Genomic DNA, 13,953 nt, shown 5'->3' on the forward strand with positions numbered 1-13,953 from the left:
TAATGCAGACAATTTTGTACGGAAGAGAAGTAAGTTGGTATATCAGAGAATAGCCTAATAGTCTTCCCTTATTCACATGGCACTACTTATATTTTATCAAGGGAATGGAGAGTGCATGTTATTCAAGCAAATTAGTTAAATGAAACATAGGAGAGGAATAATATCAATACTCCTAATAACACTTTCAATAACAACGTAACAAAAATTGAGTACAGTTGAGAACAACACCAGTTTAAACTGCATGAATCCATTTACACACACATTTTTTTCAACAGTAAATACTATAGCATTACACGATATGTGGCTTGTTGGAAACTTGAGTGTAGGGGGCAGAGTATAAATTATATACAGATTTTCAATTCTATTTAGGTTTGGCACCCCTAACTCCCTGTTTTTCATTTGTGGGTCAACAGTACTTTTCATGAGTCAAGCAGAAAACTTCACATGCACTAGAAAACCAGCCAGAGAACTGTTGTGTAATTAATTAAATGATGGTGTTTGTGATACCCTATGTAACTTTAAAGCATTATTCAATGATAAGGTATGATAATTTTAATAGACTGTCAAGATTAAAACCCAGGATTATCAAAGCACTTCTCTCTGGCTTGATATTGCTGTTGAAATATAAGGGATCTTCCATGGAAATAACAGAAATTTGACACACTGTAAACAAAAAAAATAAGAACTTGGCACTTCATTGTTCTTCCTTGGTGAGAGGGTATCTCTTAATTTCCCTCACCTATTTCACAACTACATTTTAACATTGGTTCTTTGGAGCTTTTTACTTGAAAACTCTAGATTAATTTTCCCATTTGTAAACTTATATAAATGGAATCATATAGTATGTATTCATCTAAAATAGCTTTATGGTATAATTCACATACAATAATCTGCACAAATTAAAGCATCTAATTAGGTAAGTTGTGACACACATAACAACTTCTGAAACCACAATCACGGTCAAGATAAGGAACACATCCATTATGTCCAAAAGTTTTGTCTTGTCCATTTGTGATCACTGCCTTGCAGCCCAACGATGGATCTGCTTTCTGTCACTATAGTTTGCGTTTTCTGGAATTTGAATGGAGTCACACAGAATGTACTTTTTGTCAGGCAGCTCATCTTTCACCCAGCGTTAAGTATTCTGAGATATATACATTTTGATGCAAAAATAAATAGTTCATTTTTTAAAACAGTTGAGCCGTATTCTAATATATGGCTATATCACAATTTGCTTATCCATCCACAGGTTGATGGATATTGAGTTGTTTCCAGACTTTGGGTATTACAGGTAAAACTTCCTATAAGCATTTGTCTTTGTGTTTACATAGACATATGCGTTCATTTCTCTTGGGTGAACAGCCACAAGGATAGCTAAGTCACATGTTGGGTGCATATATAACTTAGTATGAAACAGGGAAAATGTTTTTCAAAAAATTGTTATCATTTTGCATTCCCACAAGGAGTATGCGACAGTTTTACTAGCTCCATAACCTGCAAATATTTGGTATGGTCAAACTTTTTAATGTTGGACATTCAAATAGCTGCACAGTTTTCTGTTGTATGGATTGAAGCTTGCTTTTTTGGATATGGATATTTAATTGCTACAGCAAGATTTGTTAAAAAGACTATTCTCCACAGAATGGCTTCTGAAACTTCGGTGAAAAAAAATCAATTGTTGGTCTATCTCTGAACTATCTCGTCTGCTCCATGGATCTATTTGTCTGCCGATCTATTTGTCTATCTTTAAGCCAATGCCACATTGTATTGATTACTGTAGCTTTATAGTAAGTCTTGAACCATGTAGTATAGGTCCTCTGATTCTTTTTTCAAAAGTTGGTTTGGCTACTCTAGTCCAGTGTTTCTTTATATTAACTTTAGAATAAGCTTGTTGACTTCTACAAAACAAACAAAAAGTGTGCTGGGATTTTTATTAAAATATGTTGAATACACAGACCAACTTGAAGAGGACCAACACATTAACAAGAGTCTTAAAATCAATGACCATGCTCTCTCTCTCCATTTACTTAGTTCACTAAAAATTTTTCTCAATAATATTTTGTAGTGTTCAGTATGTAGGATTTGCATATCTTTTATTAGACTTATCCCAAAGTATGTTATACATTTTTATGGTAATAGAAATAGTAATTTCTGAGTGTTTGCTGTAGAATTACATGTAGAAAAACATGTAGAATTACAACTGGTTTTTGTATGTTTATCTTGTATCCCAAAACCTTTCTAAACTCTTATTTTTAACAGCTGTTTGTAGATTTCATAGGACTTTCTAAAAAGATGATCATGGTGTTTGATAAGAGAGACAGTTTTTCTTCTTCCTTTCTAATCTGGGGGTGTTTTTCATGCCTTTAATAAGGCACTGGCTAGAACCTTGAGTACAGTGTTGAATAGATGTGGAGAGGGTGAACATCCTTGCTTTGTTCTTGGCTTTAAAGGAATGTATTGAGTCTTTAATCAGTAAGTATGATGTTAGCTGTACATTTTTTTGTGAATGTCCTGTACTGGGTTGATGAAATTCCCTTCTATCCTTGGTACTCTGAGGGCTTTTTATCAGGAATGGATATTGAATTCTGATAAATGTGTTTTTCTGTGTCTGTTATGATAATCATGCTTTTTGTTTTCTATTTATACTGTGAATTATATTGATTGGTAAACTAATCTTATAGTCCTGGTCATGATGAATTATCCTTTTTGCATTTACTGGATTTGATTTACTAAAATTATCTTAAAAATTTTTACATCTTTGTTTATGAAGGATTTTAGTCCATAATTTTCTTTTCTTGTAATTCTCTGTTTGCTTTTGGTAGTGTTTCCTCCTCTTCCATTTTTCTGGGATAGTTTCTGTAGAACTGGTATTATTTATTCCTTAAATGTGTGGTAGAATTTAACACTGAAGCAAAGTGGCCCTTGTGGGATTTTTTTTTGTGTATGTGTGTGGAAAGAATTTTAGCTAAAATTCAATTTATGTAATATATAACCTGCATGTCTCTATTTCTATTTCTTTGTGAGTGTGCTTTGGTACTTTATGTCTTTCAAGGAATTTGTCCATTACATAAAAGCTGTCAAATACAGATCTTCCTCATCTTACGATGATGTAATGCCCACACAAACCCAGTGCAAGTTGAAAATATCATTAAGTCAAAACTGCATTTAATACAGCTAACCTACCAAACATTGTAGCTTTGCCTAGCCCACTTAAATATGCTTAGAATGCCTACATTAGACCATAGTTAGGCTGAACCATCTAACACAAAGCCTATATTATAATAAAGTTTTGAATATCTCATGTAATTTATTGACTGCTGTACTAAAAGAGAAAAGCACAACGGTTGTACGCGTACAGAATGGTTGTTAAGTGTATGGGTTCTTTACTGCCGAGGCTGTGTTGCTGACTAGGAGCACTGGCTTTTGCCACTGCCCAGCAGCAAGATGGTATTGTACTGCATTATGCTAGCTTGGGGAAAAGATCAAACATGAAAATTCAAAGTAAGGTTTCTACTGAATGCATACTGCTTTCACACCATTGCAAAGTTGGGGACCATCTGCATATTGGGATAATATTATTGGAAGAGACCACAGGAGCTTCACTCTAGACTAATTTTGCCCCAATAGTGTTCTGACTACTCAATCTGAAGCCCCATGAATTATGAGGTTATCTGCTCTGGCTAGTAGAATAAGAAGGGTTACAGGCTCTGTGTGCACTCTGAGGATGATTCCCTCAGATCTTTTCAGGCGGTTCTTTTCCCAGCCTTCATTAGTTTCCTTACACATTTGTGCTGATCAGTACTCAGATGAAAAACTTGGGTGGGATTCTGCAGATTTCCTGTGTTCTCTCTTATGCAGCTCTTTCCTTTCTGGTACTATGAATTGCAAACTGCAGCTATCTAGCTTTAGATTTCCTGAACTTCCAGCTCTGGCTCCTTAATTCAAAGAGACTCAACTTGGGTTCTTCTCTGTGCAATGGCCTGGAACTTCTCTCCAAGCGGTAAGTTGGGGTAATCACAGGGGTCATCTCATTTATTTCTTGTCCCACAAGGATCACTGTCCTTCATTACCTGCAAAGAGACAGCGCCTTGGTGGACAAGGCCTTTTTTTTTTTTAATATATTGAGGTTATCAGACAAGCTTTAAAGCATCATTACTATTATGCAACCCTATGAAAGGGAAAGTGGTATCAAGGCAGAAAATAAGAGCCCAAGTGCGTTTGGTTTTAGGTAAGTGTTGACATTTTGAGAATTTAAATCAAGCACAGTAGATCTGAGGAGTTTTTTTGATGGGAGGAGGGGGAGACAGATGAAACAATCCTATATATATTCCCTGAGAAACATATTTCACACCTCATCGCAATTTAGAAATAAATGTCCCCTTTTCCCCTAGAAAACCGAAGATAGTTTATGATTACTAGAATATTCAAAGAGAACAATGGGATAAAGATAAGATTAAACAAAGCTCAGAACACCATACTTGCTTTTTATAATCAAATATGGTATCACTGTTATTTATCCTTATTAAATTTCATCACTCAACTGATATTTCTATGACAATTTTTGAAAGTCTCATTTTGACATTCAAAGTACTTGCTTTTTGTTAACATGTTTCATTATTTGCATTCTCTGCATTTGCATTACCTGCAAATACAGCTTTATCCGAATCATTGATAGTTAACTTGAGCAAAGCTCAGGGTAAACACTGAGGCATAGCACTAGAAGTCTATTAATTTATCAGAAGACTTTCTGAGATTGGCTCAATAAAAATATCAAAAATATCTAACTGCCCTGTATCTAATATTTATTATTCTATAATCCATATTATGACAAATTGTCTCAAATATACCATACTCCCACTGTTAATTGGTCTGCTGTAACAGGTACTATGAATCTGCTGAAATGAATTCAAATGAATAGCAATCATACCAAAAAAGTAAAAAGTTATCCTGACATGACTTGTAGCCATGAAGAACTTTGTAATTTTACTACTTCCTTTTCTAGGTAGGGAAAAAGAATTTCTTTAATAATCTGCCTAAGTTCTAGTCAAACTTTAATTTTAGTCATTTGTAGAATCAATGATTTCTTAAAAAACTGTGGTAAAATATAAAATATAATTTTACTATTTTAATAATTTTAAGTGCTCAATTCAGTGACATTAAATATACTCACGATGCTGTGCAGTCATCACCACTATCCATTTCCAGAACTTTTCTGTCATCAAAACAGAAGCTTTGTACTCATTAAATAATAACTCCCAACTTTCTCTTTCCCCCAGTGCCTGGTAACCACAAATCTGATGTCTTCCTCTATGAATTTAACTATTCTAGGTATTTATGTAAGTGGAATTCTTACAGGATAAAACAATAGTTGTCTGCTTGTCTCTGGCTGATTTCACTTGACCCAATGTTTTCAAGGTTGATTCATGTTGTACCATGTATCAGAATTTCATTCCTTTTTAAGACTGAATAATATTCCATTGGATGTATATATCAAATTTTCTTTATCTATTCATCTGCTGAAGAACACATGGTTTGTTTCCAATTTTTGGCTATTGTAAATAATGCTGCTAAACACTGGTAATACAAGTATTTGAATTCATTATTTGAAGTTTTCTGGGTTATACCTAGAAGTTGAATTGCTGGATCATATGGTAATAATTCTATGTTTAACTTTTTGAGGAACCACCAAACTGTCTTTCTGCAGCTGCACCATTTTATATTCCCATAAGCAATGCACAAGGGTTTTCATTTCTCTGCATCCTTGTCAGGACTTGTTATTTTCCATTTCTTGACAACAGCCATTCTAATGCGTGTCAAGTAATACCTCATTTTGGTTTCATATGTACTTGTCTAATCATTAGTGATGGTGAGTATCTTACCATGTGCTTATTGGCCATCCGTACATCTTCTTTGGAGAAATGCTTATTTAAGTCCTTTCACCATTTTTGGATTGAGTTGTTTTCTTATTGTTGAGATACATATTTTGGTTATTAATCCCTTATCTGATATATTATTTGCAAATATTTTCTCTCATCCATGGGGTGTCTTTTCACTTTCTTGATAATGCCCTTTGATGTACGAAACTTTTCAATTTTGATATAGTCCAACTTTTTTTTCTGTTGATTGTGTTTTTGGAATTTTTTTCCCCAAAACAATTGAAGACAACTTTGATATCATCTGCATTTTCTGCAAACGTAATCATTCTTGGGCCTCTATTCTTTTCTATTCTCCTATGTCTCTGCCAAACCTTTAGCATTATTTCCTGGTTATATAAGTGCTTTCCATCTTTTTTACATGTGTTTTACAAATGTGAGCTCTTATTAAAGAGTTTTCTGTGTGCTCTGCAATGTTTTTTTTTTTAGGCTCCTCTTCATTTTCTTTTTAATTAAGGTTTCATTTGAGATTCTAAAGTCAGAATTGAATTTTTGATGGTATTCAATCCTCTCAAGTTGTCTTTACATCTAAAATCTCATTCCTTGGAATCATATTTATCTATTAAAACAGCTTTAAAGTTTGTCTTCTTAAAATCTAGAGTATATATTAAGTATTGCTATTCTAATTTTTCCTGACAGTAAAGAACTGAGTTCAAGTATCAATTTCTCCTAATGATTCTCAGACCACTATACTGAGGATGTTATTTAAAGAGGTAGAGTAGGACTTTTACTAGGTACTTCCTTTACCCTTCAGAAAATAAAACTGGCAATAGGGAAAATGTAAAACAAAAGATTTTAGTCAAATGAGACTTCTATTTGAACAGATAGATACCTGGGAGATCAAGGTTTTTACAACTGTTTCTTGCCATTTTGTCACTTTGTGAATCAACAAAAATGTAGCATTTTCTTCAACTGGTTAGTGCCTTTAAAGATATTCACACCATACTATTTCTACAAATAACTCATAAACTATTTCCAGCTCAAAATTTATGTTACTCTAGGCAGACATCACAGTTACCTTATTTAGATACAAAATCAGTGAACATAATCAAACTATGTTAGGACCATAGAATTTGAATCAGAAAGGGATAATTAATACAACACCTTCACTTTACACATAAAGACTATGGCATTCAAGTCAAGTGATACTGCTCAGGTCACATGAAGATACACTAAAAGTCTCTCTTTCTCTCTCTTTTTTCTTATTTCATGGATTTTTAAAGTCTACAGGTTAGAAAGAAGCCATGAATGTTACATAAGCAAAAAAAGTTATTTTCCACTAATTTATAATGAAAGTATATTCTTGGTAAAAAGAAACAGCTGCAAAAGTTTAAATGAACCTTCACTTCAACACCTTCAAATACAACATACAAATATTAGGAAAAATGATACTATTAATAAAGAAATTTAATACAAATCACAATAATCCAACATTTTACTCATATCTTATTAAGTTAAGTTAGACTCAGACTTTGAAGAGGTACTTAACTTCATAAAACATTTATTTTAGTTAGATGTTCCTTACCTTAATTCATAAAAATTTCGTAAGAAAAACATTATTTTCCTGGTCAGAAAACAAATTAGTTGATGTCAAGAGCTAAGGAGGAGGCAAAGGGTTGACTGAAAGAGGTGATGAAAATGTTTTTTATCTTGCTTGTGGTCATAGGCACATGACAAGCAAGTATTTGCAAACAAAAACTCACAGAAATGTACAATAAGAAGAGTGAATTTTACTATATGTAAATTATAAGCCTCAATGATCTAACTCTTTAAAAGACCAATTTTTTACTATGTAAGAAATTAGTATATTCTGAAGGAAATATTGAAAATACTGAGGTAGAGTGGTCTAAATTGAGGCAGTTTTACTATGTAATTCTCAAGAATTTTACGCGAATATTTAGGTTATTTATATATTTCTAAACATATGCACAAACCAGAAACCAAAACAACCAGGTAGTTTTATAAAAAAAGTAACTCACCGTCTCATTTCCAAAAAGTATGTCAACATAAGGCATAACTTTCATCAACGGTTCTTTGAAGAACTGACTAATAAATGGTGCAGACAGATTCAAAGTGAAAATTCTGTTATTTTCAGAAGCATGGCGGGCCACTTTTAATACGGACTCCGGGGAAACTGTGAGAAAAAAACCCTGGATAAAGAAAAAAAGGAAGGAAATCAGAAGTGCAATCTCCACAGAGTCACTCTCAGTGAGAGTAAAAGAAATCTACACAAAATACAAAAGCCCACATAACATAAACTTTAATAATACAGTTATAAGATGCAAGGCAAAAAACAGCAGCATTTGATTGAGAGAGAAGTTTATCATATGAGTACTATATGCTTGACGTGTGCCATTCTATCAGAGAATAGGACGTTATTTATTTCATATTAGATTGCTATACTCAAAACTGAAAGATTTATAGGAATCTACGTTAAAGAAGTATCTGAAATGTTTCATTCAGGACAATAATTACTTTTAAATTAGAGTAATAGTAACAAAGGCAGATTGGATCTTTATAGCTCCTTACAAATAGTTTAGATTCTTGTAAGTGACTTGGTATTTACTTAAAAATGCAATTAGCTTACTAATATCATAGCTTGTTACTTTATGAGACATCTATATTGAATTAAAAAAAATTTTAGGGGGGTGTGGAGAAGGTAATCTGATAGACTGATTGATTGATTGATTTAAATGGCAGGGATTGAACCCTGGGGACTGAACCCAGGACCCAGTCATGCACTCTACCACTGAGCTATATCCTCTCCCCTATACTGAATTTTTAAGGAAGATTCTGAATTAGAATTTTCAAATAATGAGAAAATAATTCTGTAAGGAAACAGAAAAATATTTTAATTAAAATTTCATTGAGGAAAGCTATCTTTTAAAATGCTATTTACCTATATCTTAAACATTAGTAAAAGTCTTTAAAAAATATACATATATATGCTTTCTAGATGAAAGAAAGTAAAAAAAAAGACATGGATGCTTATGTAAGAATTTAGTTTATTTCGTTTTTAAAAAATTTTATTTTGGGGGGGAGGTAATTAGTTATATTTATTTAATGGAGGTACTAGGGATTGAACCGAGGACTTTGTGCATGCTAAGCAACTGCTCTACCACTGAGCTATAACCTCCACCTAGGGATTTAGTTTAGATGGTGCACAAGTGAATGATGGAGCACACAAAGAGCAAAGGAAGATAAAATTTGAAAGGTCAGCTGAGTTAAGTACACAAAGGACCCTGAGTGGCGGGTCAGGAGTCTATTAGGTGGGGTGAGGATGAATGATGGGTAATGAAGTTTTCCTTGTAAGAAAAGAATAACAAGCTTATAGAAGAATTCAGAGGAAGGTTAATCTGGACAGCAACAGTCAATAAAAGCCTGCATGTGGCTCTGTGTAAGGAAATAATACTGGGAGTATTACATACTGCACTTAGTACCTGATTAAGATGTGGGAGACAAAGGAGAAAAGAGTCCAAAGATTACTAAGATTTTGAATCTGGTTCTACAATTAAGAGAAACAGAAAAACCCAGATGAAGACCTGGCTTAGGCATAAAAGAAAGTCTGTAGTTGTGATCACACTACATTTGAGATATTAAGGGACCTCCAAATATTTATCAGAAAGTTGGACTCAGGAGAAAGGCTGTGGAAGAAGGTGATGGTAAAAGGGGAGTTGTAATTACCAAGAAAGAGAATGAAGAAAAACAAGAGGGCAAAGGACAGAATTGGGAGAAACAAAAACCAGGGAAGAGAGGAAAGAGAAAAAGTAAAGGAGAGTCCAAGAGAAAGGCAAATGGCAAGAGTAGAAGGACTGAGCAAAAATCACAGGATTTGATGATTAGGAGAAAGTACTTATGGTATCAAGGTAAAGTCAGAGAGTTAAAAAAAATGGTGAGAAAGTAAGGGTAAGGATTATAAATTCTTTAGGGATCTTTATCATTGAATAATAATTGAAGCATCTGAAATTTGCTGAGCAGTTCTTACATTTCAGGCAAAGCTCTATGTATATTCAACTTATTCATCACTTTTTCCTTACGTCAAACCTATGAGGTAGATACCGTTATTAAAAGAAGGCAAGATAGGAAGGTCAAGAAATGCTTCCCAGGTCATACAGCTTATATGTGATAGGGCTTGAATTCAAATGACTCCAGAGATAACAGCTTTACTTTGAAAAGACAATAGAGAAGAAAACAAGAGAAAGATATTTTTAGTGAGAGAAGTAGAGTGGGAGAGTTGTTTTTAGGAGGGAGAAAATTCCAGCATTTTTGCTTTTCAATGAAAAGGATCTAGTAGAGAAACAGAAGAATGAAGTGGGGGCTGGAGGGGGGGGGGAGCGGAGAGGAGATCATTAAACAGAGCAAGGGACCAGAGGAAGTGAGAGCAATGGGAACCAGAAGGAAAGAGCTCGCTTATAAACGTGAGAAACAACCATCAAATATAAAAGAAACTTATTTTAAAAGTTATAAGAAAGCTATTGAAAGATTCACTTATAACTGAAGGACTAACCACTTCCATCATGCAAACTCAAAAAATTTAAAGAGACAAGATTTTTTTCCATTATTTTCAAACTTCAAACTGAATATTAAAATACTAAAATATTAATTTTGTGGCAGGAGTCATGTGTTCTGGGATCCATGTTTGAAAGGGTTATTGCTCTTTTAAGTCCTGAGATATTAAGAGAGAATTTTAAACTGTAATTGTCTCTTGGTAAAGTAATGCTAATGAAATTCTAATAAAAACATTTCCCAATCACAATAATATGAAATTGTCATCATTTAAAAATTCTAATCCAAATTCTTTACTGATATCCAACTGTTCTAAAAGTAGCAGATCTTAGTATTACGTAAAATTATTTAATGTTTTCATTTTACTTTTTTAACCAAATACTATGTCACTTGCGAACTATGATCATCCAAGCTGCTTTGCTATTTCTGTCACTTGGAGAACTAAAATGAACAGTTTATACAGCGTCTTGTCTCCATAGTAATACGTATGTACTTGCTTTTTAGTTTCCATTTAATGAGGAGAGTTTAAAAGTCCCCCTCTCCTTATTTCTCCCCAAACAGTTTCAGCATGAAATAAAAACCTCCCAGAGCTAGCTTTCTGCCAGCTGTGGATTAACCACAGACAGCCATAGAATGGTCTACATAAATAGTAACCTGGTCAAATAATTAGGCTTCTCACCAACTTCAGACTGAAAATTTGATCTGTGCTAAAATACATCTGATTGTAATTTAAAGTATAGAACAGTATGCCCCTGAGTCTAAATTTGGCCTCATTCCAAATGTGTGTATGTTGTATGTGTGTTTTACTTTAAAATGCAACAAAGAGTATTACGATGTGGACAGTATAACTTCCTTTTGTGAATTTTACAAAGAATATACAAAGAAAAGATCAGCTTTTAAATAGGGCAAATTCACAATTCAAATTAATTCCATTTTTGAATAATCTCTTGTTTCTCTTCAGGTAAATATTTAGCATTTAAACAATTTAGGATTTGTGCTCTGTTTGAGTGTGAAGACTTAAAATTGATGCCAATCATAATTTTTCTTCTAGATTTATACCCTTTGCTAGGCCACACATTCCAGACTACTTTATCACCAAAAATAAAAACAGTACCACTATAACATTTTTTTCAAGTGTCAGGTTTGTAATAAAAACAGGCCAATAGTTTATACAGCTATAGTTTAGAAAAATACTTTATATAATCAACAAAATCTTGTGATTTTCTAATCACAGATTTCAGTTAACACAACAGTTAACCCTGCCACTCTTTGGCCTGACAAGCGCCCACAAGCAAGGCAGATTCTAACAGTAAGAGGCTGGACAAGATTAATCAGAATTGAGGGTGAAGTAAGATAATTTTATCCATTAAAATGGAAACCAAAACAACACAAAAAGACAGGAGTAAAAGGGACGGGGAAAGAGCAAGGTAGAGTTGAAGAACTACTTTAGCAGAGCCAGACTTAAAGCTTGGAAATCCCAAGTAATAGATTTGTCATTCAACCACTCTCAGGATTTCTCAGGGTAGTTTAAAGGAAGAAGAAATAAAAGTCATCCAATTTGGAAGGGAAGAAGTAAAACTCACTATTTGCAAATGACATAATACTATATATAGAAAACTCTAAAGTCTCCACCAAAAAGCTAATAGAACTAAAAAATGAATTCAGTGAAGTTTCAGGATACAAATAATACACAGAAATCTGTTGCTCTTCTACCCACTCATAATGAACTATCAGAAAGAGAACACAAGAAAACAATCTCATTTAAAATTGTATCAAAAATAAAATACCTAGAAATAAACTTAACCAAGGAGGTGAAAGACCTATACCCTGAAAGAAACTTCGAATTGCCAAAGCAATGTGAAGGTGTGGAGCAACAAAGCTGGAGGGATCATGCTCCTTGGCTTCAGACTATACCACAAAGCTACAAGTAATCGAAACAGTAAAATACTGGCACAAAAACAGACACATAGACCAATACAATAGAATACAGAGCCCAGAAATAAACCCACGTGCCCATGGTCAATTAATCTACCACAAAGGAGGCAAGAATATACAATGTAGAAAGGCACTCTCTTCAAAGGTGTTCCTGGAAAAAGTGGATAGTTACATGTAAAAGAATGAGATTAGAACGTTCCCTCATACCATATACAAAATAAACTCAAAATGGATTAAGGATCTAAACGTAAGTCCTGAAACCATAAAACTCCTAGACAAGAAAAATCTGCAGAACACTCTTACATTTCTCCAAACAAGATGTACAGATAGCCAACAGGCACATGAAAAGATGCTCAACATTGCTAACTATCAGAGAAATGCAAATCAAAACACAATGAGATAACACCTCACACCTGTCAAAATAGCTATCATCAAAAAGCCTACAAATCACAAATATTGACAAGGATGTGGAGAAAAGGGAACACTTGTACACTGCTAGTGGGAATGTAGTTTGGCACAGACACTGAGGAAAACAGTATGGAAGTTCCTCAAAAAACTGAAAATAGAACTACCATATGATCCAGTAATTATAGTGCTGGATACATATATCTGAAGAAAATGAAAACAGTAATTTGAAAAGCTACATGCACCCCGATGTTCACAGCAACACTATGTACAATAGTCAAGACATGGAAGCAACCTAAGTGTCATTAACTAAAGAATGAATAAAGAAGATGTGGCATAGGTATATGATAAAATACTACTCAGCCATAAAAAGGAATGAAATCCTGTCATTTGCAACAATGTGGAAGGACCCAGAGGGTATTAGGCTTAGTGAAATAAGTCAGACAGAGAAAGACAAATGCTTCATGGTATCATTTACCTGTAGAATCTAAAGTAACAAAACAAATGATCATACATAACAAAATAGAAACAGACATACAGATATAGGCACTAAACTAGGGATTACCAGTGGGGAGAGAGAAGCAAGGAGGGCAAGACAAGGGTATGAGACTAAGAGATATGAACTACTATGTATAAAATAGATAAGCAACAAGGATATATTGTATAGCACAGGGAAATGATAGCCATTATTTTGTAATAACTTTAATGAAATATAATCTATTAAAAATAGAATCACTGTTTATATATATTATAAATATTATAAAACTATTTAAAAACTATACTTCAATTTAAAAAATGACATACATGAAATATTTTAAAAAGAAGCATGAGTAACTCAATGGTAGAGACAGGTTGGTGAAAGTAATATATTAATACTGCTGGTGGGAGTGCAACTGACACTGTTTTTCAGAAAATAATTTGAAAATACATGAGGAATTATAAACAAATTCACACTCTTTGACCCAATAACTCAGAGTCTACATTAAGGAAATAATCCCAAATATGGAAAATACACAATTAGGAACATAACAGTATATCATTTATTTCATTGAAAACTTGAGAACAATGTAACAGAGGAATGAAAAGTCAAGTAAGAATTAGCATGTATACTTATTCTAAATCTGGTTATTGACAATTTAAAATGTGGCTAATGTAACTGAAAACCTGAATTTTT

General features: G+C 33.4%; 1 protein-coding gene across 4 annotated transcripts in view; it reads right to left on the reverse strand.

Annotated features, from left to right (window-relative positions):
• ADK (adenosine kinase) overlaps positions 1–13,953 on the reverse strand; it is a 410,069-nt gene that overhangs the window by 120,706 nt on the left and 275,410 nt on the right. For all 4 annotated transcript variants that reach the window (XM_031682313.2, XM_072971270.1, XM_072971268.1 and 1 more), the window contains one exon: positions 7,913–8,083. In XM_031682313.2, coding sequence (XP_031538173.1) covers positions 7,913–8,083 — 171 coding nt within the window. The remainder of the gene's footprint in view (positions 1–7,912; positions 8,084–13,953) is intronic.

This window comes from Vicugna pacos, chromosome 11 (genome assembly GCF_048564905.1).
Source record: "Vicugna pacos chromosome 11, VicPac4, whole genome shotgun sequence".
Lineage (NCBI taxonomy): Eukaryota > Metazoa > Chordata > Mammalia > Artiodactyla > Camelidae > Vicugna > Vicugna pacos.